Here is a 27,929-nt window from a genome sequence, read left to right as displayed (position 1 = left end):
ACATCACAGTCTTTCTACAGTTTGTGTACCATGCAGCTTTTTAAGGACTATGTGACATAAGTCAAAATATGTATATACAGTATCACTGGGCCACTGATAAAGTACTGTATGATTCCTTCATTTTACTCTACTGATAAATGCTTATGGATCCCTTCCACATTCTCCACTTATAATCAAACACCCCAACTGCCAACATGATGCCCTGAGACAAGGGGCACCATGACCAGCACCATGGTCTTCCCACCCTGACCTTTTCATAAGCTCAAAGTACAGGTGCAGATCTGGTCATGGACAAAACTCCAAGAAAGGAGGAAAAGCTTACTTCTTAATCTCGTCTTCTACTGCATTAACTCCCTCAGTTTGTGGATTCTGGAATTTGTTGGTGGCACTTCCAAAGTCACACAGGACGTAGTGGCCTCGGTCATGCAAGAGGATATTTTCAACCTGAAAAACATTTCCCAACCACCCATTCCAAAATATTATTTAGTGATGCATATGAAAATCTGGCTCAGAGTCATATAAATATTTTGCAGCTGATAATCCTATTAATATGCACAGGAAAGTTATTCCCCTCCAAGTATCTCGAGAGGGGTCATCCCAAGTGAACAAAAAAGCAAAGCGTAGTAACAGGGTAAAATGACAATAGAGGGGGCAAACTGAGGAATTCCACAATGTGGAAGCAAGAGTCCCATTTTCCTAGATTTCCAGCCCCATTTCTCACCTCTGCAGAAGTAGTCCTAATACTTGCTTTTTCTTTTTTTTTTTTTTAAGATTTTATTTATTTATTTGACAGAAATCACAAGTAGACAGAGAGGCAGGCAGGGAGGGCGGGGAAGCAGGCTCCCTGCTGAGCAGAGAGCCCAATGTGGGGTTCAATCCCAGGACCCTGGGATCATGACCTGATCCGAAGGCAGAGGCTTAACCCACTGAGCCACCCAGTGGGCACCCCTAGTCCTAATACCTTCAAGCCTGTGTATCTTTCCTCATGTTCTTCTTTCAGGCTAGAATGTTCTCTGTGATCCCACCTTCTTACCCAACTATCAATATCCCATTCATCTTTCCAAATCCAGTTCAAATGGCACCTCATGTTTGAAGCCTTCCTCAAGGACCCACTGAGACAAATGTCACTCCTTCCCCACGGTGCTTCAGCACTTCGTTCTTCCTGATGTCAATTATTTCACTGGGCCTTATCCATACATATATCAATTTCTTTACCACACTACATTAGGATTTCTGGAATAATAAATATTTGCTATATTTTAGATACTTCTCAAAGTGATTAAAGGTCTGTGGGCAAATGTGCAGTTTTCCTATTAAAGTATTATCTTTTTATAGATGAATTATTTGGACAGTGAGTTAGCAGTTCCAAGTAGAAGGGACCTTACAAATACCAGAATCTCCAGAAATCTCTGGCATCAAAGGACTATGCCAATGAAAGAATAACTTCAAGATGGTGGGCACTTCTGTACTCAAGATATAGTGAGTAACTGTTGGTATAGGTGAACTGAGCTGACTGGTGTGTTGGAGAACAGACCTGGCTTGTGTGGGCAGTAAAATGGCAGCCAAAACATCTTGTTGGGCCAGCAAGTCTGTCTGTAGTCTCCATTGTCTTTTGTAATCAGCCTTCCAAAGACTGATCACCTTTAGAAAACAAAGGCAAGAGTAGACTATAAGCTCCTTCAAGACAAGCACCATCTCTCTCTCTCTCTCTTTTTTTTAAAGATTGTATTTATTTATTTGACAGGCAGAGATCACAAGTAGGCAGAGAGGCAGGCAGAGAGAGGAGGAAGCAGGCTCCCTGCGGAGCAGAGAGCCTGATGTGGGGCTCGATCCCAGGACCCTGGGATCATGACCTTAGCCAAAGGCAGAGGCTCAACCCACTGAGCCCCCCAGGTGCCCCAAGACAAGAACCATCTCTTAATCCTGTTTGTAGTCTTCTCTACCAGGGCCTAACATAGTGCTTGCTATAGAAAATGCTGGTTGAATGGAATAAGCTAAAAAATAGAAACACACTTAACACCGTGTTTGTGTGTGTGTCCGTCTATCAGAAGCGAGACAGAAAGCCACCAAATGCCCGGGCCATACTACTACTACTCTTCCTTTTTAAAAAAAAAAAAAAAAAAAAAATCTGGTCAATTATGAAAGTCTCTTGTTCCCATACTTGTTTCTATACTTGCTTTAGTTCTTCTGAAAATTACATTATATATTACAAAAGTGTTCACTGTACATTCTGTATCAGCTAAATCTATACTATAATCTATGTATACCTAAAGCCTTTGCTGCAAACTGATTCTTTTGTTTATTGTTTATTACTCCTACTGAGTCTCCCGCTTGTGTTGTTATCAGGGGTTTTGTTATTGTTACTGTTAACTCACGTTCCTTGGAATTCATCTGTGGGAAGCCTTGGAGGCCTAGGTTTAAAATCTCTTTTTCTTCCTGAGAGGATACTCTTTTGCACCTGGGGTACCATTAACCTATAATCACTTGAATCTAGAATCTTGACCTTGGGATTTTTAGCCACACAGGCAGGGTGAACTATGGCCACCAGCTCTCGTGGATATGCTCTTGGTCCCCAGAGACAAGGCTGAGGCAAGCAAATATTTCATCTATAGCTTTTTATAAAGCTCATCAGTTTAACTTATTTACACAAAGTGACACAGTCAAGCTATCCTGAACATGTACTCACTTTAGGAATCTAAAATAATTCCAACAAAGCAATACTAACACTTGCAATCTAATTCCGAGGTTATAGACAGACTGGCTACCACTTACTGAGATTTTACTATTATGAGTATTACTGTGCTCAGCACCTCACATGAGATTATCCTCATAATAATATAATAATATCCCTGTTTTACAGATGCAGAGGGTGAGGCTCCCAGTGATGAAGCTGGGAAGTAAACTTAGGCAATTTAATTCTAGAGAAAGGTAATGAATTACTTTTCTGCAGGGGCAGGAAGCAAGTTAGAAGTGGAGTGTTACTCAGGGTCCTCAGCCATAATACCCTCCAACCGTGGTGGGTGTTGAGTATGCCAGTGTACTGGAGACATGCTTAAGGACAGGGCTGCCTAAGTCCCTTACGTTCAGAAATGCCCCATAATAGGAATCTAGTCGATGAGGAACCAGGTGACTAATTACTAGCCAGGCTGCTTTGCTCAGTGTCTCTTAAGCATTCCCTGCATTGCCTGCTTTGTTCTTTTATTCAACTGCTCCATTTGTCAAATCGTAGCCATTCTATGAGGCCTTGCTCGAGTTCTAACTCCTCAGTACAATCTTCCACGGCCAGGCTATAAAATCTGTAGAACTTAACTGTCCACGAGGGGTTGCTGAAGGGGTTGCTGAAGGAAGACGTTCAGACCAAGTTAAGCCACGCCCATTTGTTACTTATCCCCTGGTCCATGATTGCTGCATTTGAGCTCCATTGGAGAGCCGAGCCATTGTGACAGACAATACGGCTGATAAGCCTAAAATATTTACTATCCGGTCCTTGGCAGGAAAGTTTGTCAACCCCTGTCTATAATCATACTATGCCCATGTGTGTACTACAATACCCAGGTAGGATTTCACATGCCACGTACCCCTCGATCCCTTACTCAGTATCTGTTAGTAGCAATCTTCCTTCCCCGCATCACATGAAACACGCATCTCCTACTGTACATGCACTGCCCTTTCAAAATTACTGTCTATACTGCCAACGCTAGAATGTATAATCTAGGAGACCAAGAAGTTAACTCACTTCAAAACACAAACAAGGTAGTTCCAGGGACCAAAATCACTGGGTTAGAGGGAGGAGGAAAACCAAGCAAAGACAGAATGATGATGAGGCACACTGGAGTTTTTGTTCTGTTTTTATTTCCCCCCAACCACCACCTTTAAAAACTAGGTTTGTGTTTCTGGTTAGAACTCTGGTTCTGAGTGGCAGAACTCAGCATTACACTCTATCAACCTGGTCCCCACCTCAGCTTGCCTCCTGCCCATTAAGATAACATCATACAAACCTATGTTTGCAGAAAAAAAACAGTTTAAAATGAAGGGTGTGCACAAAAGTGGACACAAAGCCAAAACTATCAATGTAGAGAAAAGCCTTATCAATATCGGAGAAATGCTAAGGCAGGGGTGCCTGGGTGGCTCATTCTGTTAAGTGTCTGCCTTCATTCAGCTCCGGTCATGATGCCAGGGTCCCAGGATTGAGCCCTGCATCGGGCTCCCTGCTCTGTGAGGTGTCTGCTTCTAACCCCTCCCTCTGACCCTCACCCTGCTTTTGTGCTCTCTCTCACTCTCTCTCTCTCTCTCTCAATAAATAAATAAAATTTTTTTTAAAAAAGAAAGAAATGCTAATGCAGGTAAGAATGGTAAAGGTCCGCTCTGGTCGCTTTGCTAGCTTGCTGGGAGGGTAATGAGGGGGCAAAGGCGAACTCATTTGGCAGTGGCTACCGCACCAGCTGCCGCACCCTCTGCACGTTCTCAGTCTGACCCTGTGACTTGGGAAACCTGCAAAAACCTCCAAGGTCAAGCTGGCCACTGCCCTTTGTCACCAGCACCACCACCACCAACACCACACTGGACACAGAGCCTGGCATGTGACAACCACACTAGACTTGGAGGTCACAGGACCTCAGGGACTAATCAGATGTCTGACCTCAGACAAACCTTTAAGCCTTGTCGGACTTGTTTCTCACCAGCAAAGTCAAGCTAATAATATTCCTATCGCTGCTGTTATGAAGCAAGTAGGAGAATGTGCGTGAAAGCAAACTGTAAATCTCCCTCTATAATCCTAAGAAGTTATGACCACTCATTTAATAGAGAAACACACACACGTTCCAACTCCTACTATATGCCGAGGAGGTTCTGGGGGTAAGGCTGTGAACAAATCAAGGTTCACCTGCTCACGGAGCTTAGAGTCCGGCGGAAGAGAATAACAAAGTAGGTATAATTGCCAGGTGGTGATAAATGTTATGGGAAAAACCCCCACAGGTTAAACACAGGTGAAATGAAGAGGGACGCTACTGCAAACAGCCCATTCGGAAAGGTCACCTCGATGAGGTGAGCAGAGACACCTGAATGGAGGGAGAAGGTGTGGACCACCTGGGAGAGGAGGTGGCTCCTGGAGGACAGTCCGCAGGACGGCGCTGAAATGGCAGCAGGCTTGAGGCACCTAAGGCGCACAGACAGGCCACCATGGCTGGGACAGCACTGTGCTGGGCACTGGAGTTACAAAGAACACCGAAGACAGGGGGGCTGGAAGGTCTCCGGATAGTGCCCTTAGGAATGGGGAGACCAAATAAAGCCGGGCTTTGGGTTAGTGAAGGACTCAAGTGGCTGAAAGTCGTAATAGAAGCAAAGGCACAGAGACAAGAATGACGACAGTAACAACACAACTAACAACACTCCCTATGAGCCACATGATGCGCCCTGCACTTTCACCTACACAATTTCATGAGACTCTTACAAAGCCTTATTGTCCCAGTTAACAGATGAGAAAACCGAGTCCAGTTACCTAACATGCCTTACATCACAAGGCTGGTAGGGCAGGATGTGGGCTCGGGCTGCCTGACCGCTGAGGCTAACCCTCCCCACTGCACTGAGGGGCATTATGCAGGTACGGAATGTGGGCAGCTCAGACCGGCAATCTTGGAGGGAGCAGGAGAGACCACCAGAACAGCTGACAAACGGCAGACTAGGGAAGGCCCCTCGGGAGCCACTCAGCAGCAGATGAAAAGAGGTGTTTGAGAAAGGTTAGCCAGTGAGAGGGGAGAAGGGGGAAAGTGAGAGCAGGTGCCATCGTCCAGGGGGAAGTGACTAAGGCCAGGACTAGAGTAAGGCCCCGAGGGATTCAGTGAGACTAGGAAGGTAGAAAACCAACTGGACCTTCATACATCATCTTCTGGAAGCTCCAGAGAATTTGCAGAGTGACTTTGTTTTTGGCCAAGTCCCTTAAGATGTTAGCCTGACACTGGTCACAATCCTAAGGTCTTCCAGCTCTTTGCAAGTTTAATAGTACTGACTTTACTTCCCAACCTATTGGCTTAATAGGGTTATTGAAGTCGTCACTCCCAAACTCTGCTCACAGCTTTAGCTAAAAGGTCTGGAAAGCCCCCTCCTACTGACCCTTCATTTTGACATTATCCCAAGCAGATAAGGCATTCAGGCATTTCGGTCACAGAATTTATTACCACTAGAAATTCTGGAGAATTTGATAAACGTAGGGTTTCAAACACATGATTCTAAAAATGGGATAAGAATCTTCATCCTACCGTACTTCGTGAAATCAAAATCTCTTTTCTGACAAAAGAGGAGACATTCATGATTTTTTCAGTCTGAATGCACTTATTAAACCTTAGCCCTTTCTTCCCCTTTCTTAAGTGCCTAGACAAACAGCACAGTATAACAGAGCAAAACCAACCAAATAAAAACCAAGATGGGAGTAAAAGACCCGTGGCCTTTGCTCTGGTTTGATCACAGAATTAGCTGTGCAGGTGACAGCCTTTCTGGGCAGAGGCTTCCTCACTGGTAACAGGAGAAGGCTGGCTTAGGCAACCTTCCCAGCTCTATGAACCCATGATCTGCAGTGATCTCTTTATTTCCTCAGAGAGGGAAAAATTAAAACAAAACAAAACAGGGAAGTGATGAAAATGTTAAAATAATGTATTTGAGGGGCGCCTGGGTGGCTCAGTGGGTTAAGCCCCTGCCTTCGGCTCAGGTCATGATCCCAGGTCCTGGGTTCAGGCCCCACATCGGGCTCTCTGCTCAGCGGGGAGCCTGCTTCCTCCTCTCTCTCTGCCTGCCTCTCTGCCTACTTGTGATTTCTCTCTGTCAAATAAATAAATAAAATCTTAAAAAAAAAAATAATGTATTTGAGGAGAGACCTCCAATGAAGAACAGAGCTTCTATCATGCTATTTTTAGAATGTGAGCTGCTTAAGGATGGGGACCACTTTCAACTTACTTCCTACACAGACATTGAAGGAGAGACCGCACGTGTGGTGGGAAGGACTCGCCTCAGTTCTGGATGGGAACATGAACCCCTACGCAGGGCAGCCCAACAAGGGGATCCACAGCTGGCCTGGCCTGTGCTCTTTTTCATGTCCTACTGACTTGTATTCAAGGTGAGGCCACCTCACCAGAGTAAATCCTGCTCAGAGAGGCACCTGAAGACCAGTAACTGGCACTCTCTCTCTGGCCAACAGGGGAATAAATAACTTCTTGGCTCTGGCTACTGCCGGCACTGTAGCATCTGGACATAGAGCTCTGAGTGTCCCAGACTACAGGATGGCAAACAAGTAGGTACACAGGGACTCTGTAGTTGGGCCCCAGGAGGCTGGCAGTGTGGTCGGCAAATGGGACTGCCCACCAAGCACATTTTAGCAGAAATCAACAAAATCTCACTTGCTAATGAAAGCAACTAAATGGCATGGAGTGGAGGATATATGGAATTTGGGAAAGCTTCCATCAAAACAACCAGGAGTCAATGACTAAAATCGACAGCAGGCGGGACTCTTCTGGAACTATTACAACCGGGGCCTCCTCCCAGGGGGCCCCTATTTACATTCAACTATTTCCAAGGTAGAGGAGAAATGGCAAGTCTCCGGAGCTACGGATGCCCACCTGGTGGTCCCCACTATGGATTCAGACACAACTCCAGAGTCCAATAATGTGTCGTCAGCACAGTATATGCTGTGTATATGTGTATATGTGTATATGCTGTGTATATGTGACTATATAATTGGAAAGGCCCGGTACAAGGAGAGAGTAATTAGCAGAATTAGCCGGCTCTCAGGAGCACCAAGGAGGGCTGAGGGGCACAGGGCTGGGGGCAAGCAGAGGAACAGAACACAGCAGCCTCTCCTCTGATTCCCCTCTAGCCACGTGCCTCTGCTAACATATGTCACAGACTGTTCGGTGCAATGAAGAAAGAGTCTAGGGCTCCCGCTGCCTGAGCCCAAGCACTGTCCTACTCCGTGTCCCCGGGCTAGACCTTGAGCTCCGTACTTCTGGCTCCCGTCACTGACTCGCAGCAGCACTGTGAGCACCACAGGGCACTGCCATGCTGGGAGTATGTAAATTAGGGAGATGTTATCGACAGGTATGCAATGACTCACCAATGAGGCCTCATTTAATCCAGTTCAAATAAAAGATTTTGTTTAAGAACATGGGAACAGCATTCTCTACAAGGATGCTCAGGGGTCGCCTCTGCCTCCTCCTCTTGCCCTTACCTCCATGCCCCATCAGCCTACTGTGCCAGGGGTGTTCCTGGAGAGGGACATGCACGCTCTTAAGCCTCCTTGTCCCCTTCTCTAGGAAGCCCGCGGGCTCTGCTCTTTGCCTAAAATGTCCTTCATCCTCTCCACGACCATGCATATCCCACCAGCCTGTGAAGTCCCACTCTCTGACCACACAGTAAGCAGTTTGATTCTCCACTGTTCCGCACTTTGTTCTAGAACCTTTGTACATCACCTGTCTCTGTTTCAAATCTGAACATTCCATTTATATCCTCTCACCAACACTTCAAACATCTTGGGGGTAGGAACCACATTCTACCTGTACCACCTCCTCGGAATTATGTACTTGTACCACGCTAGGCTCATAATAATTACTGAAACGTATTCTCCTTTTTCTACTCAGAAACACGGCTGACTGCAGAAGGTCACTGGAGAAGGCTAGCTAAGGCTTCTGAAGGTATGTACTACTTTCCCGTCAGCTAATTGCTTTAGTACAGAAATGCCAACATGCATGTACCACTTTACACCGACGGGGCTGGCTGAAATAAAAATGACGAGAAGAGCTGTGAGGATGTGGAGAAACTGGAACCCTCATGTATTGCTGCTGGGATGTGAAACAGTACAGCCGCTCTGGAAAACAGTTTGGCCGTTCCTCTGTAAGTTAACTGCGGTTACTACATGACCCAACAATTACACCCCTAGATGTACACACAAGAAAACTGAAAACATACACCCACTTAAAACTAGCACACAGATGTTCATACTACCTGAAGTAGAAACAATTCAAATGTCCATCCACTGAGGACTAGATGAACGAGATGTGGTCTCGCCACACTATGACGATCATGCCATGAGAACGAACGAGGTACGTTGCACACTGCAACACAGATGAACTCTGACACCACAGTTAGGTGAATGAAGTCAGATGCAAGAGGCCACTTACTGTATGAGCCATTTATGTGACATGCGCAGACTGGGCAATAGAAAGCAAATTAGTGGTTGCCCAGGGGTGCGGGGTGAGAGGTGGGAATGAAGAGTGATTGCTGATGGATACAGGGTTTCCTTTGGGGAGACGAAATGTTTTAGAATTAGATGATGGTGATGGTTGTACAGCCTTGTAAACAGAGTAAAAGACACTAAATTGTATACTTTAAAAGGGTGAATTTTATGGTTATGAATTATATCTGAATTTTTTAAAAAACAAAAAAACAAAAAACAAAACTAAAAACCTTGGCACAGAAATGCTAGTAGGCTGCTATGATCCTCAGACTTGAGAATATACAAAACCCACATGGGGTGATTATTAAGCTCTAAATTCCTAGGCGTCCCTGACACTGCCACACAAGTTATGGCCCAACGGGTTCCGTGTGGAATCCGGTAGCCTGCATTTAACAAACACACCAGGGGATGCTGATCCCAGTTACGAGCCATGAAGCAGGTTTCTCAAAACACAGGTGTAATGAAAAGAAACTGTAATTTAGAATCAGAAGAACAGGATTCACTTTCGGAACCTGCTCCTTTCTGGTTAAATGACCTCAGTCAAGTCACATAACTGATCTACTCCTGAGTTGCCCTAACTGTAAACGTAAAGAAGAACATCTTCCTCCAACAGCGTGTGTGTGTGTCAAGTGTCTGGTAGTATACACAGCACACAGTTGGTGTGCCATACACGCTGGTGAATCCCAGCCAGGTGCCAAGTCCATTCGACAAACATTGTCAAGTGACAATAATCAGAAAAGCCCGGTACAAGGAGGTAGTAATTAGCAGAACAAATTTTTAAAATAATCACTTACTGGATTTTGCAAAATATGAAACAGACGTTAAAAACCAAGCATCAGGACGCCTGGGTGGCTCAGTTGGTTAAGCAGCTGCCTTCAGCTCAGGTCATGATCCCAGTGTCCTGGGATCCAATCCTACATCGGGCTCCTTGCTCAGCAAGGAGCCTGCTTCTCCCTCTGCCTCTGCCTGCCACTCTGTCTGCCTGTGCTCACCTTCTCTCTCTCTCTCTCTCTGATAAATAAATAAATAATCTTTTAAAAAACAAAAAACAAAAAACCAAGCATCACTGTTTGCAAACTATTGAAGTTAGTTTATCATTTTCCATGCCCCTGACTGTAAATTTGGGACTCCATCAGGAAAAACAAAAACAACATGTATTTAGTCAGTTGATGACTATAAAGGATTTCTAAAGGCTACTTGGGTAATAAAAGCCATACCTGTACCCTACTTTCTTTTTTTTTCTTTGTATCTTCTCTTACCAAGCAGAACGGAAGAAACAGGAGGTTACCACGCATGTTCTGTCACATCCCCCAAGTGTCTCCCCGTTCCCCAGGCCTATGGGAAATAGCCTGTAGAAAGGCACTTATAAGCAAACAGTGGGACCGTTACCTTCAGGTCACGGTGGATGATAGGAGTCTTGCACTGATGCAGGCGGGCAACAGCTTCGCAGGTGTCACAAAATATCTGGAGCACTTCATTCTCTGTAAAACCTGTTTGCAGGCGCTGGTTCATCAGGTTGACCACCTGGCCTCCTGCGAGGGGGCATAGAGCAAGCTGGGAGGTTAGCAACATTCTGATTCACCACTCACCCAAGACAACGAACAGGCTGTCCATAGAAGAGTGACCTGGACAAAGGTCACTGGCTGAGCCATGACTGCAACCCAAGTGTCTTGATTCCCAGACCCAGATTCATCATCTTACAATCCAGGGCCTCCTCTGATGCAGCAAAACCCATTTATTTTATAAAGTACTCCAGATGTGAGCTGACTTCATGACATCTTGAAGATCAGTAGAACTGATGGTCTGGTCCTGCTCTAGCCACTTGGTTACTCTGTCCCTGTTTGTATGGGATGAGGCCACAGGTTCAACCTGCTGTATTCTTTAATAAGAATCAGACTACACAAGAGACCCCAGAAGCAGGAAGAAGACAGCTTTCTGGTCTGTAGTTTAGGAATGGCTTGGTCTCTCTAGCCTCATTCACTACTTGCTGCCGAAAATGCAGAAATACTCCACCAATATTTCATCTCCAGGACCAGAAGACTGATGATCTCACTTACAAAATTATCCAGATCCCTGGATGCTCCCACTGCCTTGTCTCAAAACATTTTACCATCCAAAAAGGAATGGACAGGAGGAAACAAACTGCCAAGTTCAAATTTGGTAGTAACTTATAAAATTGGCTTAAGGTTATTAGAGAATTGGCTGAAATTATCAGTTAACGTTACATTTTGGGGATTAACCACATATTTAATTTATGGACAGTATCTTTAAAGGCAAGGAAAATTCAGTGGAAGTACGGATGATTATAAAACGGCACCCAACAGTGAGGCAGTGACCCAAGCTTGTAAGTGGCAGTTGCTCGGGCCAAAAGAGCCAGACCTCCAAACTGGTTGTATGAAAGGCAGTCAACTCTGAATCAAGTCATGCTACAGTCTGTATGTCCCAAGATAAAGGCTACTTGAACCTCCAAGCTTTCAACTACTTAATTCCACTGTTCACAGCAGCATCGTTTGAGTATAGCCTTACTGGCAATTACAGCTTGCAAGCAAGGAGAGGAAAGGTCATTTCCATTAGACGAAAAGAATTATTTTCCCCCATAACACAAGGACGGAGGTGTGGGTGGAGAAGAGAACACATGAGGGAGGGAGTGGGGAGGCTAAATCCTTTCTTCGGTCCACCTGGCGTTGGGACTTTATTATGTGCCTTCATTGCTTGTTTTAAAGCATCACAGATAACACATTCCTCCTCACCCTCATACATTCTCATTCACATACAAGCACCAAACCTGCCTAAAGCTAACAGAAGAGGAGTTTTGTATTATCAACCACTTCAAATCATTTGCCATAAGAATAACCAAGAGGTGACAGCAGGCTCTGTATCTTTCAGTCTCACAGTCTGCACATCTTTAAAACCACAACAACAGACAGTAGGGCACAGAGCACATTCACTGAAATGACCCCCATGCCCTTGACAATCAAAGTGCCAGACAATGGGAGCTCAAGGTCTGGGTTATACACTTACCCCTACAGAAGTCCATCAGAATGAGCACTTCCCACACATCCCCGCTGCTCACGTTGTTGATACTGGAGTCAATGTAACCAACAATGTTCTTGTGCCCAGACAGGTCTCTCTAGAAAGAAGAGTTGAGAGATACAGTATTAGATACAGACACCAGTAGGGACAGAAGGAGCTCATCGGTTCCATTAGCACAGATAATTTAAATACAGATAACCTTAACAGCAGTGAGAGATAAGACTGCAGAGGAGGGTCAAGAGCAGGTTTCCAGTGTCTCTGAGATTCATGGCCAGCTCTTCAGTCAACAGTTCTATAGCCCTACTAAAGCACAACAAGCTCCTGAACAAGATTCTGGAAGCAGATGCACACAGGGTGCCTACGTGCTTGTTCTATCAGTGCTCCCTGTAAGTCAGGAGCAAAGATGCTCATCTCCAGAAGTACTGCAGAGTACGAGCCAGACAGTGTGAATTATTTAAACATGTGAATTTTTAATTCAGAAAAAAGAAACTGGTGGGGGTTTTTTTCCTGGCTGTAGGTACACAAGTGGATTCAACATGACTTTTAAATTGTTTGTACTGTTTTTCTCCCTTTAGGAAATGTATGAAAAGAATAACCGCTTTACAACGTTTTGAATGGCCTATGGTGGCATCCCAACCTAAACATTTTGCTCATAAGATGGGTCCTGTTTCTAGCTCTCTGGTTGGAACTGCATATGCTCTCTCCAGGTTGCTTATGGAATTCACTGAGCCAGCAAATGTTGACGGAGCACCTCCTGTGTGTCAGGACCCATTCAGGCTCGAGAGGCTGCCTCACACCTTGCTATCATTCTTTCAGCATCCCTAGAGGCAAATCTTTGTAACGATGATGTTTAAAATCCAATGTCATTAAGAAATAAGTCGGGGAAAGAAAAAGTTAGCAAGCTGGGTAGAAGGATTTTTGCACAAATTCAAGATTAAAAAAAAAAAACTAGTTTTAATAAATTGTTTGGTTTAAAAAAGGGGGAGGATAGTGGAAATGTAAGTGGTTGAGTCACCAGACAGACATGACAGTTCAGGCCATAAAAACAGTAACTACCACCACACAAACTGGAGATTTGGTTGCTTAGAGTGACGTATAAAGTCTCTTTTAATCTAAAATTATATACCAAAACAAGAAGTCTCATGGTATCAAATGAATATACCTGAACCCTGAGCATCAAAGTTACAATTCATTAGAACTTTCCTCTGAGTGAGGGAGTGAGAACGACTGCTGCTTCAGAAAGGTAGACAAAAATAGAAATGGAACGGCTGGAACTGACAGTGGGAAGTCACTGGAGCCCGATACAAGAACAGTTTCAGAGAAGGGTTGGGATGTGGGGAGGGAGAAATGGACTTGCAAAGAGTTGAGCACGTAAGAGCTGGCGAGTATAGATGAGTCTTCTGGAACATTTTGTTCTCCAGAGAGGAACAGCATTGCCAGAGGGAATTCTCGGGATCAGAGAGAACTGAGCATGGGAGAGTGTAAGGAGCCAGGAGCAGAAACCTTCAGCATAGAGGAGAGGACAAAGGATAACTGATGGAACCTAGGCCTGCAGGAAGAGGGGGCGGGGACTGAGGGCACCATTAAAGGGACTGGTCTTAGAAAGAGGAGCAGGAAGGAAATGAAAATGGATATGCATATTGGTTTACAGCTGGAGAAGGGGAACTTCAGTGAGTTCAGTTCTATTGTTCTGTTTTTGGTAGAGAGCAAGACCACGTTTGCAGTATAAGGGAATGAGAAAGCAGCTTGATGAGAGAAATAAAAGGCTTAGAGCAACTACTTTGGATGACAGACAAAGGAAATGATGAGGCAGAAAAAGCCGTCTCTCTCTTGAGTTCTGCACAACAGAACGTGATTTCAGGGTTCATGTCGTAGAGCCCCATTCTTCCTCCTGCTTTTTACTCTCATCATCAAGTCTTCAAAAACTTGATTTCATTTACACAGTCGAGGAAGGAGGAAGAACTGGAGAGGAGTTCTGAAGCCAAAATAGAGCAGAAGATCATGTTCTCCAAATGTTCACAGGAGGAATGAAAGACTAAAGTTTCCACATTAGTAATTTGTCTACATTTAACTGTTTGAAAAAGAATCTGCAATGCCACCTCTGATTTGCCTCACCCCAAGAGGAATAATAAAGACGCAGGAAGGGGAAAAAAAAAAAAAAAGCATTTGGTAGAGCCAAGAGGAGGTCAAGAGCTATTAGAGGACCCAAACTGGATAATGAACATCTGCAGATGGCATCCTAGAACAGTGGCCAAGCTGTTTGCTGATCAGTTCAAGTCCAAATTCCCGTTCATTTTGTCTTCTGCAGAGTTCCTGAGAGACGACCAAGCAGAAAAGATCTCCTCTTCGGAGGGAGCCCATGGCACTCACTTTTAATGACCTGATAATGCAGCAACATCTCAGATTTTAGAGTAACATCTCACTAGTCTGCAATGGATAGAGAAGATCGATTTGAACGGCTGTGAAATGCAGAGAAGACCAAGAGGAAAACTTACTGCAAAGGGAAACTGACTCACATAGAGGGTGCCCTGCCCCGTTCGTAGCACCGATAGGCCAAAGGAGGCCCAAGTATTCCCTGGCTTTGATTAAAAGCCCAGTTCCAGACTTGGAGAACAGAAATGGACACAGGTATGGGACAGCACCCACACGGTTTGGGAGCTCAATTCCTCAGGAAAAGGCAGGACATAAGGAGGATGCCTTGATGCCCTTGGCTACAACTCTTATTTGGGGTACACGGAGATAAAAATCTATATTTTTGAGTGTAAGTCAAAGCGTGATTTTAAGGGGAGTGGGAAAAGTTCAGTTAAATTATTGATCAGATCAGTTTATATTACATGATTTAAACAGTGGTAAGTCTAAGGAGTGTGTATTGTCCTTTTAAACTTTATATTTAAGGGGCGCCTGGGTGGCTCAGCGGGTTAAGCCGCTGCCTTCGGCTCAGGTCATGATCTCAGGGTCCTGGGATCGAGCCCCGCATCGGGCTCTCTGCTCAGAAGCCTGCTTCTTCCTCTCTCTCTGCCTGCCTCTCTGCCTGCTTGTGATCTCTCTCTGTCAAATGAATAAATAAAATCTTAAAAAAAAAAAAAACTTTATATTTAGATTACCATTACAGAGGACTAATAAAGTACTGACATAAACATGCTATTAGAAGACCTGCTTTATTAAGTAGATATTTTAAATGATTTATAGCGGCCTTATTAATATATTTAACTGTTTGAGGTGCTAAAAAACTTTCTTCATAAATACATGCGAAAACTGCCATTTGAAAATCATGCCTTTAGCTTTGCGCAGTGGCAGCATTGTAGTCAATGAGGTTTATCCGAGGCGCGATTATTGCTAATTGAAAATCATGCCTTCAACTCAGATCTTATAGGTTATCACAAATCTCAAGTTTATCTGGGGCCCTAATTAATGATGCTTGTAGCACAAAACAGTATTCTATCCCTATGCTCAAAATTCCTACAGCAAGAGGATTCAATCCCCAAGTAAGTACATCTATAAAAACCTTCATATTAAGTTCAGGAAAACAAAGAAAACAAAGAAGATAGCATATCAGTAACATGCCACTCACCTCCAGACAGTAAAAATGAGTATGGTATATAACTAATTTCCCTATATATTTGCTCAGGTCACCCCTTCTTTGGAATGTCAGCATGATATCTGCAAATTCCCAGTACTGATAGAGCTTGTATTTGCAAAGATTAAGTTTCCAAAGAGATAATTTACCTGCTTTGACCCTCCATTCAAATATTCAACATTTTCTGCTTTTTATGACTCAGCACTATTCCTACTTCTGGGATCACACCATGGTTCCACAGAGCTTTTAAGCAAATTTCAGCTTCTTTTTAACTTAAAGGTGAAGGAATCCAGTTCTAAGGCCTGAAATTTGTTTATTTCTCCTACTGGATGCCTTTTTTGTTGTTGTTGTTAGTTTTTTTTTTTTTTAAGATTTTATTTATTTATTTGATAGAGAGAGAAATCACAAGTGGGCAGAGAGGCAGGTGGGGGGTGGAGGGGGGAAGCAGGCTCCCTGCTGAGCAGAGAGCCCAATGCAGGACTCAATTCCAGGACCCTGAGATCTTGATCTGAGCTGAAGGCAGTGGCCTAATCCACTGAGCCACCTAGGCGCCCCTCTCCTACTGGATGCTTTGTAAAAGTCTTCTGCCTTACTTTTCTTTGCTCCTTTTCCCCTCAATCACTCTAAATTTCCTTTATAACTCTCTTCGAGGAGTTATTCACAGGCCCAGTAAAACATCAAGTCCAGTACAGTAATAAAAAGAAATACTTCTTTTTTTTTTTTAAGATTTTATTTATTTATTTGACAGACAGAGATCACAGGTAGGCAGAGAGGCAGGCAAAGAGCGAGAAGGAAGTGACCTGGGATCATGACCTGAGCTGAAGACAGGGGCTCTAATCCACTGAGCCACCCAGGCGCCCCAAAAAAGAAACACTTTGAGATCTAGGCTAGTCCTGGTATTCTATGAAGGCCAAGGTATCTGGGCTTCTGCTTACATAAGAAGTCCCAAATATGATTCTCGTCCCCACACTCACATTGACTCTCCTGTTCCTGAGTCTTACTCACTAGTTAATCCTAGTTAGTGAGTAAGTGAATAGTTAGTGAGTTAGTGAATAGATCTTTAAAGTCTGATTTAGAACAGTGCTGCTCAAACTTTAATAGGCATATGAATCACCTGGAGATCTTGTTTAAAAGCAGATTCCAATCCAGTAGCTCTAGGAAAGGGCCCTAAATCCTGCTCCTCAGTGGCACTTAAAGTAGCAAAGATCTAGAACAGTGCCACTCAAAATGTGGCCCACAGATGTGTGCTGCTTAGTAAACTGTTACCAGTGCAGAAGGAGAGAAGCAGCTTGCTCCAGGACATCAATCAATTTAGTAACTAAGTGGACTTATTTCTTTTCCTAGTGATATCTTACCTATGAGGAATACAGTTCCTTGATTTACATTCTGGTGCAACATGCTCTGAATAGTATCCATATGCTTACAGCCAACTGATTTTTGAAAATGGTGCCAAAAAAAAAATACAATGAGGGAAAAGTAAGTCTTTTAAAAAAATGATGCTGGGACTGTAAGGGCCTATTTAGCCAGAGCGATTCCATCTGGTTGAACAGTGATTTTGTTGTTTATGCAGTAAAACTTAAACTGACCCTTCCCCCCCTCAGGGAACTTACTTAAAAACAAGTCCCAGAAACCAGTCCCAGGTAACAAAGCCCAAATACAAGGGTAGGTCAGGCCAGGTGGAGGTATCCAATCAGTGGGGGCGCATACTGTCTCCCCAGCTACCAAGGAGTATGGGCCCCGCCCTTAGGGCGCCTCTTGGGCACCAATTCTGACTAAGGTGATAGGCTAGTTCAAATATCTACTATTGGGTAAACTGTAATTCAACTGATTACTTATGTGTGACCTAGCATGACTGTGCAGCTTTCTCTGTGTGTTACAATTTCATTGGCCACCTGTGCGTGGCCAGGCCCAACCACATGGCCTTTGCCCTTAAAAGCTAGTCTGTAAGGCAGAGAGGAGTCACCTCTTTGCAAGAGATGGCCCTGAAAGGTCAGTTTGATTCTTGATGCTTGGCACAAAATAAAGCTTTGCTTGACCTTTGCTTTGTAACAGTCTCGCTCCTTTAATCATGGACCCATTATTGGGGGACCTTTCAGGACAACTAGATTATCTACATGCAAAAGAATAAATTAGATCCCTACCTCACACCATTCACAAAAGTTAATTCAAACCAGACCAAAGATCTAAAAACTCCCCCAAAGAAAATATGCACACAAATCTTCACGGTGTTCGATTAGGTAATAGTTCTTAGATACACCACCTGAAGCACAAGCAACCAAAGGGAAAAAAACATATAAACTACAAAATTAAAAAATTTAGCACTTCAAAAGACACTAATAAGAAAATGAAAGACAATGCAAAGAATGGGGAAAAAATATTTGCAAACCATATACCTGATAAGGATCCAGTATCCAAGCTATATAAAGAACCCTTAAATTCAACAATAAAAAGACAACATAATGTAAAAATTGGCAAAGGATGTGAATGGACATTTCTCCAAAGAACATATAAAATTGGCTGATAAGCACATGAAAAGATGCTCAATGCCATTAATCACTTGGAAAATGTAAATAAAAACCACAATGAGGTATCACTCCAAACCACAAGGATGCCTATAATAAAAAAATAGAAACAATAAAAAATGTTGCCAAGGATGTGGAGACTGGAACCTTCATACATTGCTGGAAGAATATAAAATACTGAAGATCCTGTGGAAAACAGTTTGGCATTTTTTTCAAAAGCAGAGTTACCACCTGACGCAGCAATTTCATCCTGTGTATATACCCAAGGGAAATGAAACACCATGTTCACACAAAAACTTGTACACAAATGTCCTTAGCAGCACTATTCATAATGCCAAAAACCAGAAACAACTGAAATGTCCATCAGGATAAACAAAATGTGATAGACACACACACACACACACACACACACACACACACACACACACAGTATTATGCAGCCGTGAAAAGGGAAAAGGTACTCACACATGCTATCACATGGATAAAGAAGACACTCATCCATGCTAAGCATGGTTAAACCATAAACATTATGCTAAGTGAAAGAAGTCATAAGAGTCCATATATTAGATTATTCTATTTATACGAAATGTCCCAAACATATACCAGAAAGTGGACTATGCTTGCCAAAAACTGTGGCAAGATGAGCATGAGGAGTGACTGCTAACAGGGATGGGTCTCCTTCGGAGATGATGAAAAAAAAAAAAAAAGTTCTGGAATTAGATACAAGGTGATGGGTAAATGACCCTGTGAATATACTAAAAATCACTGAATTATATTTAAAAGGGTGAATTTTTATCTCAATTTACAAAGAAAAGTAGCATGGCAAGCTAGGGAAAAAATAAACACGCAAGAGGGAGAAAGAAAAGGAAAACAAGGTTCTCTGAGCAGCACTCATCCAGAGTAGTCAAACAGCTCAAAATGTAATCCCTGCTAGAGCCTTTTGAGAAGCAGTTTTCTTACAATAATGTCACTTCTTTGGACCCTGAGCCCAACTGCAGACAGCTTGTACTGTTGATGAGTTCTTCCCTATATCCAACTGGAAACTTCCAGCTCTTGCTCCTAGACTGTCCCCTTCAGAGCAAAAAGAGCAAGTCTTCTTTTTCACTTTCTAAACAATTGAAATATTATTATTTACACTCTAAATTTTTTCTTCTCTAGGTTAAATATACCTATGCTCATAGACACGTTTTTTTAGTTGCGTCACCACTTAAATGCTTCGCTTTGTCTGTATCCCTTTGACAAGAACCGCCCCAGGAGATGAATGGAATACTCCAAGTGTGGACTCATGCACAGCAAACCAGCATCATCACCTACTATTCATTTTATTAGCGTAGCTAAAAATGGCATTTTTATCCTTTTGGCAGCTGCATTACACTACACATTCATATGGAGTTAATTGACCGCTAAAATACTAGTCTTTTTCCATTTTACACTGCTTTAAAATCTCTGCCTTCCCAGAACTATACTTGCAGAGTTGTTAAAATAAAAATTCAAGTGTATGACCTTGCCTTGTTATTTCATCTCATTAGAATCAGTCCATTGCTCCAATTCATAAGGATCATTTTGGATCCTGATTCTATTACCCAATGTAGTGGTTATATTTTCCAACTTTATATTAGTTACATAATTGATAAGTGTGTCTTCTCTTTAACCAAGTTATTTGCTGAATGTAAAATAACATAAAACTAATGGTAAGCTGCAGGGCTTTTTTCAAAAAAAAGCTTCCTCCAAATTAATATCAAACCACTGGTCAGGAACCGAACCACAGTAGCTATTACTCCTGGAATCCAGCCCAGACTCTCCAACTTGCTCACAGACCTCTGGTGAGTGTCCTTACCCAAATGACACAATTTTTAGACACTGTACCTAGTGCACTCGCCTGAGCTTCCCATCCAGAAACCCTCCCAAAAAGGCCATGATGTTGATATGACATGGCCTGCTCTTACCCAACCTGAAGGTTCTTTGGATCCCTGCTTAAAATAAATAATACACTAACATTCAAAAAGGAAAAAAAAAAGAAATTTTTTTTCTACTCCAGTACTCATCCTCTATAAGGAACCCTCCCTGTTTCTTTCCCTTTCTCCCATTCACCCTTCCTCCCTTTCTCTCGCATCCTTTCAGTGTTTTGTTCAGGCAAATCCAAACAGTATATATTATGCATTATGTACAAACACACATATCTTTTCTTACACAAAAAAACATCTTCAAAGCATCTTTTTAAATAATCTGTTCCAGATTCTTGTCCCCCATCAATCCTGATGCCCCTACTGTGCACAATCTACCTTCCTTCTCATTTAGGAATATGGAAATATTTTCTTGCCTCAAATCTTCTGAGATCTCTTCTGTTGAAAGCAAGGCTTCAAATGTCACTGGTGGCAGCTCCCTGTCCTCACTATCAAGCTCACTGCAGATGGAATCCACCTGGGCCAGGAGACGTGAGCACAGAACAGCACTTGGTACATCTTGGGCTTCAGTTCTTACCCCTTTAAGTCTGAAGCTAATTCATCTTTTCCTGCCTTTGGGTAAAGGAATCTGAACTCCAAAACTCAGCTTCCAATTGTCTGCCAGAAACCCAAATCCCTTTGGTTCCATTAGGGCACATGTCCCAAATGTTACTGAAGGCCTCCTACCATACCCTGGTAAATGGTACATGGCATTTGTCAAAATAAAATGTCTCTGTTGAAACCACTAACCATTCTTGAGTTTGGGTGCGTGCAACACGCACATCCTCACTCTGCTGTCAGTGCAGAGAGGACGCTGCTTTCCAACCACTAACACACAAGCCTTAGCCTGTTGCCTCCTCCAACTCCTTTCACAATTCTGACACTGTTTGAGAGAGGTAGGGGGGTTAGGATATGGCCTCTATCTGGCAGAAGTCTGAGCCTAGGAGGGTTAAAAACATCCCAAAGGGCTTTTGATTAAAATGGTAAGAAAAAAATTTTTAAGTAAGTTGAATACTTCCTTTTATTGCTGCTTCCTTCTAAAGTCTTACTAAATGGGGCGCCTGGGTGGCTCAGTGGGTTAAGCCGCTGCCTTCAGCTCAGGTCATGATCTCAGGGTCCTGGGATCGAGTCCCGCATGGGGCTCTCTGCTCAGCGGGGAGCCTGCTTCCCTCTCTCTCTCTCTGCCTGCCTCTCTGTCTACCTGTGGTCTCTCTCTGTCAAATAAATAAATAAAATCTTAAAAAAAATAAAATAAAATAAAGTCTTACTAAATGATGTAAAGAGTTTGTTTTTTAAAAAACACAAACTAGGGGCGCCTGGGTGGCTCAGTGGGTTAAAGCCTCTGCTTTCGGCTCAGGTCATGATCCCGGGGTCCTGGGATCGAGTCCAGCATCGGGGTCTCTGCTAGGCAGGGAGCCTGCCTCCCCCCACCACCGCCGCCTGCCTCTCTTCCTACTTGTGATCTTTGTCTGTCAAATAAATAAATAAAATCTTTAAGGAAAAAAAAAAAAAGCACAAACTGAAGAAGACTTCCATTTCCGGGAAAATGGAGTCAAGGTGTTTTGCTTATTTTCCCTTCTAAGTACAACTAAATATAAATACTCTGGACACTAGAATAGATTTTAAAAAGCATAATAAGAAGGATCTGATATGTGGACAGAAAACAGCCTAGCTAGAAACTTTAGAGCCCGAGGAATGAAATGATGGTGAGCTGCCCGAGTTTTCTTTTTGTCCCATATATCCCAGACTAGAAACTGAAGCAACTGGTGAGTTAAAAACACCAATAAAAGCTCGCTCTCTCTAGCCAAAGCCAGGAAAAGGCAGCCTGGAAAGACAGAAACTCACAGACACTAACTACTCTATTCCAGCCAAAAATCACAGAAAAAAACTGCAGCCCCTCCCTGCAGACACACCAGCAAGAGCCAAGTGGGGAGCCCAGACTTCCACCTTCACATACACACTATATCTATGTATATAACATATTCTTGTATAACCAATATATGTAACATTAATTAGAATATTTAAAAGCTATACAAAGAAGTGGTCAACAAATATAGGAAAAGATGGCTCAACATCACTAAGCATCAGGAAAGTGCAAATCAAAATCACAAGAAAGTAACACTTCATGCCTGTTCGGATGCCATTATTCAACAAACACACACACAGACAATAACGAATGCCGGCAAGGATGTGGAGGTATTAGAACCCTTGTGCACTGTTGGTAGCAATGTAAATTGGTACGGCCACCAGTGGAAAACAGAAAATTAAACACAGAATTACCATATTACCCAGCAATCCCACTTCTTGGTGTATATCCGAAAGAATTAAAAGCAGGATCTTGGGGGCGCCTGGGTGGCTCAGTGGATTAAAGCCTCTGCCTTCGGCTCAGGTCATGATCCCAGGGTCCTGGGATCGAGCCCCACATCGGTTCTCTGCTCAGTAGGAAGCCTGCTTCCTCCTCTCTCTCTGCCTGCCTCTCTGCCTACTTGTGATCTCGCTCTGTCAAATAAATAAATAAAATATTAAAAAAAAAAAAAAGCAGGATCTTGAAGACATATTTGCACATCCGTGTTCACTGCGCATTATTCACAATAACCAAGGGGTAGAAGCAACCTAAACGTTCACTGATGGAAAAATGGCTAAAGAAAATGTGGCACATATTTATAATGGAAAAGGACTTGACCTTAAAAAGAGAGAAATCTTGTCATTTCTACAATATGGATGAACCATGAGAATATTATAGTAAGTGAAATAAGCCAGTCATAGAAGGACAAACACTGTATGATTCCACTTACATGAGGTACATAAAACAGCTACATACACTGTGCCAACAGTTAAAAACACTGTGTACTTAAAAATGGTTAAGATGGTAAACTTTAAGTTAGTTGGTTTTGACCATAATAGAAAAATTATTTTTAAAACATAGAGTAAAATTAAAATAAAAATTTAAGTACTGGCTTAAAAACAAAAAGAAAGCTTCAAAGTTGAAATAATAGTTGCTTAGTTGATAATCTATGCAATATATTCAAATGAGCTGAACATTTTTACCCACACAAAACCTGCACACAGATGTTTATAGTGGCTTTTATTCATAGTTGCTAAAATTTGGAAGCAACCAAGACGTTCTTCAATAGACGAATGGATAAACTGTGAAACATCCATACAATGGACTATTATTCTGCTCTACAAAGAAATGAGCTATCAAGCCATTAAAAGACATGGAAGAAACTTAAATGCATATAAAGTGAAAGAAGCCAATATGAAAAGGCTACACACAGAATGATTGCAACTATATGATGTTCTAAATAAAGGCAAAACTATGGAGACAATAAAATAAAAATCGGTGGTTATCAGGGGTTGGGCAATTTGGTGGGATCAACAGGCAGAGCACAGGCAATGTCTGGGGCAGTGAAACTATTCCATATACTATAATGGTAGATACATTTTATACTTTTGTCAAAATCCATAACACAATACCAAACTCAATGTGTAATACCAAATTAACCTAAAATAAACTATGAACTCTAGGTGATAATGATATGTCAGTTTGTCAACTCTCACCTCAAGTATCTAGGGAAAAAAGAACAAAATAAACCCAAGCAAGCAGAAAGAAAGAAAAATAAGAAATAAGTATAAAAATAAAAATCAATGAAATAAAAAATGGAAAAATAGAGAAAAATCAATTAAACAAAGCAATGGGTCTTTGAAAACATCAAGCAGCAAACCTCTAGCAATACCAACAAAGAAAAAAAGAAAAAAGATACAAATTACCAATATCAGGAATGAATCAGGATTTTTATCACAGACCCGGAACACATTAAGGGATAATACAAGAATATCACTAACAGCGAACTCTACATGCATAAATTGGACTTAAATTAAATGAAACGGACCAATTCCACAAAAATACAAACTATTACAACACACCTAATATAAAGGATAATTTAAATAGCCTTATAAGTATTAAGGAAACTGATTTTATAAATTAATAACTGCCAAAAAAGAAATTCCCAGGCCCAGATGGTTTCACTGGAGAATTCCAACAAATGCTTAATTGAAGAAGAACAAACACCAATTCTACAAAATCTTTTCCAGAAAACAGAGAGGAGGGAACACTTCCCAACTCCCAACTCATACTACAAAGCCAGAACTACCCTAATACCAAAACCAGAAAAAGCTTAATAAAATTCCCAAACCTACAGACCATTAACCCTCACTATAGCTGTAAAAATCCAAAATATTAACAAATAGAATTCAAAAATAAATAAAAATAATTATAGACCATGACCAAGTGGGGATTACTACAGGGATGCAAGTTTGGTTCGATATTTGAAAATCAGTCAATATAATCCACCATGTTAAAGCTAAAGAAGAAATATCACATAAGCATATCACTCGATGCAGAGAAAAAATATCTGACAAACTTCAACACCCATTCATGATTAAAAACTCTTAGAAAAATAGGAACGGAGAGAAACTTCCTCAAATTTACTTTTTAAATTCATTTAAAAAAACCACAGTTAGGGACGCCTGGGTGGCTCAGTTGGTTAAGCAGCTGCCTTCGGCTCAGGTCATGATCCCAGCGTCCTGGGATCGAGTCCCACATCGGGCTCCTTGCTTGGCAGGGAGCCTGCTTCTCCCTCTGCCTCTGCCTGCCACTCTGTCTGCCTATGCTCACTCTCGCTTCTCTCTCTATGACAAATAAATAAATAAAATCTTAAAAAAAAAAAAAAAACCACAGTTAAACTTATGGTTAATAGTGAAAATATTCTTTCCTCCTAAGATTGGAAGGAAGGCAAGGATGTCCACTCACCATTCTTACCCAACACAGTATTGCAAATTCTAGCCAATGCAAGAAGACTAGAAAAGGAAATTAAAAGGATACAGATCAGAAAGGAAGAAATAAAACTGCCTCTCTTTGCAGGTAACACAATGGTCTATATAGAAAATCCTAAGGAATATAGAAAAAAATTCTAGAACTAGGGGTGCCTGGGTGGCTCAGTTGGTTGAGTGGCTGTCTTCCATTCAGGTCATGATTCTGGAATCCCAGGACTGAATCCTACATCAGGCTCCCTGCTCAGTGGGGAGTCTGCTTCTCCCTCTAACCTTCCCCCCGTCATGCTCCCTCTCTCTCTCTCTCTCTCTCTCATTCTTTCTCTCCCAAATAAATAAAATCTTTTTTTTTTTTTAATTCCAAAACTAGTAAACAAATTTAGCAAGGCTACAGGAAAAAGATAAACACAGAAAAATCATTTGTTTGGGGCACCTGAGTGACTCAGTCAGTTAAGCGTCCAACTCTTGATTTCAGCTTAGGTCATGCTTTCGGGGTTGTGGGATTGAGCCCCGTGTTGGGCTCTGCGCTCAGTCAAGAGTATGCTTGAGATTCTCTCTCCCTCTGCCCCTCCCCCCACTCACACCGGCACTCTCTAAAATGAATGAATGAATGAGTAAAAATCAATTGGTTTTCTACATACTAGCAATAAACACATGGACACCAAAATCAAAAATCCAGTACCATTTATAACCATTCAAAACAAAACCAAAAACTTATGTCTAAATCTAAGAATATGTACAAAGCTTCCTTAGCGCCAATGAAAAAAATCAAAGATACAAATAAGTGGAGAGATGCACCATGTTCATTTATTGGAAAACTGAACAGAAAATATGTCAATTCTCCCCAAATTCATATATGAGTTTAACGGAATTCCTATCAAAATATTTGCAAGACATTCTGTAGATAAGGATTATTCTAAAATTTATGTGAAAAGACAAAAAAAATGAGAATAAGTAAAATAATTTTAGGGGAAAAAAAAGGAGGAGGAATCAGACTTTTTATAAAACTACAGTAATCAAGGTTGTGTGGTATTTGGTAGAGGTAAAGCCATATAGATTAATGGGAACAGAACAGAGGAGGGGTGGGGCGCCTGGGTGGCTCAGTCATCAACCATCTGCCTTCAGCTCAGGTCATGATCCTAGACTCCTGGGTTTGAGCCCCACATCCGGCTCCCTGCTCAGCAGTAAGCCCGCTTCTCCGTCTCCCACTGCCTACGCCCCAGCTTGTGTTCCCTTTCTCGCTGTGTCTCTATCAAATAAATCAATAAAATCTTTAAGAAAAAAAAAGAAAGAGAACATTCTGAAGATGGACCCTCACAAATATGCCTGACTAATTTCTGACAAACATATTCAATGGAAGAAAGACAGCGTTTTCAACAAAGGTTGCTGGAACAAAGAAGCAAAAAATGAATCTCAATAGAAGTCTCACACCTTACATAACATTTACCAAAATGGACCACAGACTTAAATGTAAAACGTAAAACTATAAAAATTTTAAGAAAAAAAGACAAAATCTTCAGAATCAAGGGGCAGGCAGAGTTCTTAGAAACGACACCAGAAACATGTTCCACAAAAAGAAAAAATAGATCAACTGGATTTCATCAAAGTTCAAAACAAAACAAAAACAAACAGAAAGGTCTTAGGAATTAAAAAGCCTGATAAATAAAAAATTCAACAGGGTGTTTGGAATGTAAAGCTGAGGAAATCTGCAGGAAAGTAGAGAGGGGGGGAAAAAGAAAGAAAAAGAAAAGGGAGAAAACACGAAATATTAGAAAATCAAATAAGGAGAACCAACATCCAAAATAACAGCAATTTCAGACAAAAGGAAGACAGAAAAGGAAATCACCAAATGAGACAGGCCAAAATTCCTCACAATGCAAGGATAGGAGTCTCTTGATTACATGGGGACACCATTTATTAATAAATAATAAATGTACACAGCAAGGTGTATCATCAAGGCATTTCAGAACACTGTAAACAAAGGGGAAACATAAATTTCTAGGAGGAAAAAAAATGGGTCACACCCAAAGAGCCGATATTAGAATGACTTCGAACTTCCTATGCACAACAGTGAAAGCTAAAATAAATGGTACAGCCATGCTTTCAAATACCTGAATGAAATGATTTCTGAGCCAGAATTTTATACACAAGGTTTCATATGTGTGAGCATAAAATAAAGACACTTCCAGACTTTTAAGGTCTCAAGAATTTACCTACTATGAATAAGGAAGCTACCACAGGATAAGCTCCACCAAAATGAGGAAGTAAAGCAAAAAAACCCAAGTCAGGAAATCTAACAAAAAAGTGAGGCAAAGGGAATGACTAAGAAATTCCAAGATAAGACTATAAATTGGGCCTAGAGAGCAACCAAACCAGATTTCACTGAGTTAAGAGACTGAGATTTCTTCAAGATAAAATGGACAGAACACATAAATGCAATTAAAAGTATTCTTTTTTTTAAATGATTTCTACAGCCTAGGGAGAGTTTGGGGTTAAACTGCTGAAAAGTACACAGGAAAGACAGACCAAAAAATTGAAAAAGATTATTAATTCCAGTGAAAACAGAGTTATACAGAAAAGGAATAGTAATCTAGTCACCAGAAGACTCTGAAAGAACAGTGTTTTCATACATGTAAAAACTAATACTACTGTGACTAACATATTGCCAAAACTTCTTGCAGCAGAATGGGAAGTGAGCATGATTGCAGGTATCTGGGGAGAAGGATGTGCAGGGAATGAAAGAGAGCTAAATTTTTGCTTTCCATACTATATATTGCCTAAAATGGAGAAAAAAAAATCAGGAA

General features: G+C 41.9%; 1 protein-coding gene and 1 pseudogene across 22 annotated transcripts in view; one reads left to right on the top strand and one right to left on the bottom strand.

Annotated features, from left to right (window-relative positions):
• The window catches only part of AAK1 (AP2 associated kinase 1), a 175,796-nt gene that overhangs the window by 63,651 nt on the left and 84,216 nt on the right, over positions 1 to 27,929 (bottom strand). For all 22 annotated transcript variants that reach the window (XM_047747125.1, XM_047747121.1, XM_047747127.1 and 19 more), the window contains exons 4-6: positions 12,239 to 12,347; positions 10,607 to 10,749; positions 323 to 444 (exon numbers count right to left, since the gene is read on the bottom strand). In XM_047747125.1, the coding sequence (XP_047603081.1) occupies positions 323 to 444; positions 10,607 to 10,749; positions 12,239 to 12,347 (374 nt within the window). The remainder of the gene's footprint in view (positions 1 to 322; positions 445 to 10,606; positions 10,750 to 12,238; positions 12,348 to 27,929) is intronic.
• On the top strand, positions 15,530 to 15,679 carry LOC125110109 (uncharacterized; annotated as a pseudogene).

The sequence above is a fragment of the Lutra lutra genome, chromosome 9 (assembly GCF_902655055.1).
Source record: "Lutra lutra chromosome 9, mLutLut1.2, whole genome shotgun sequence".
NCBI lineage: Eukaryota > Metazoa > Chordata > Mammalia > Carnivora > Mustelidae > Lutra > Lutra lutra.
This window is presented reverse-complemented; position numbering and strand designations above follow the sequence as displayed.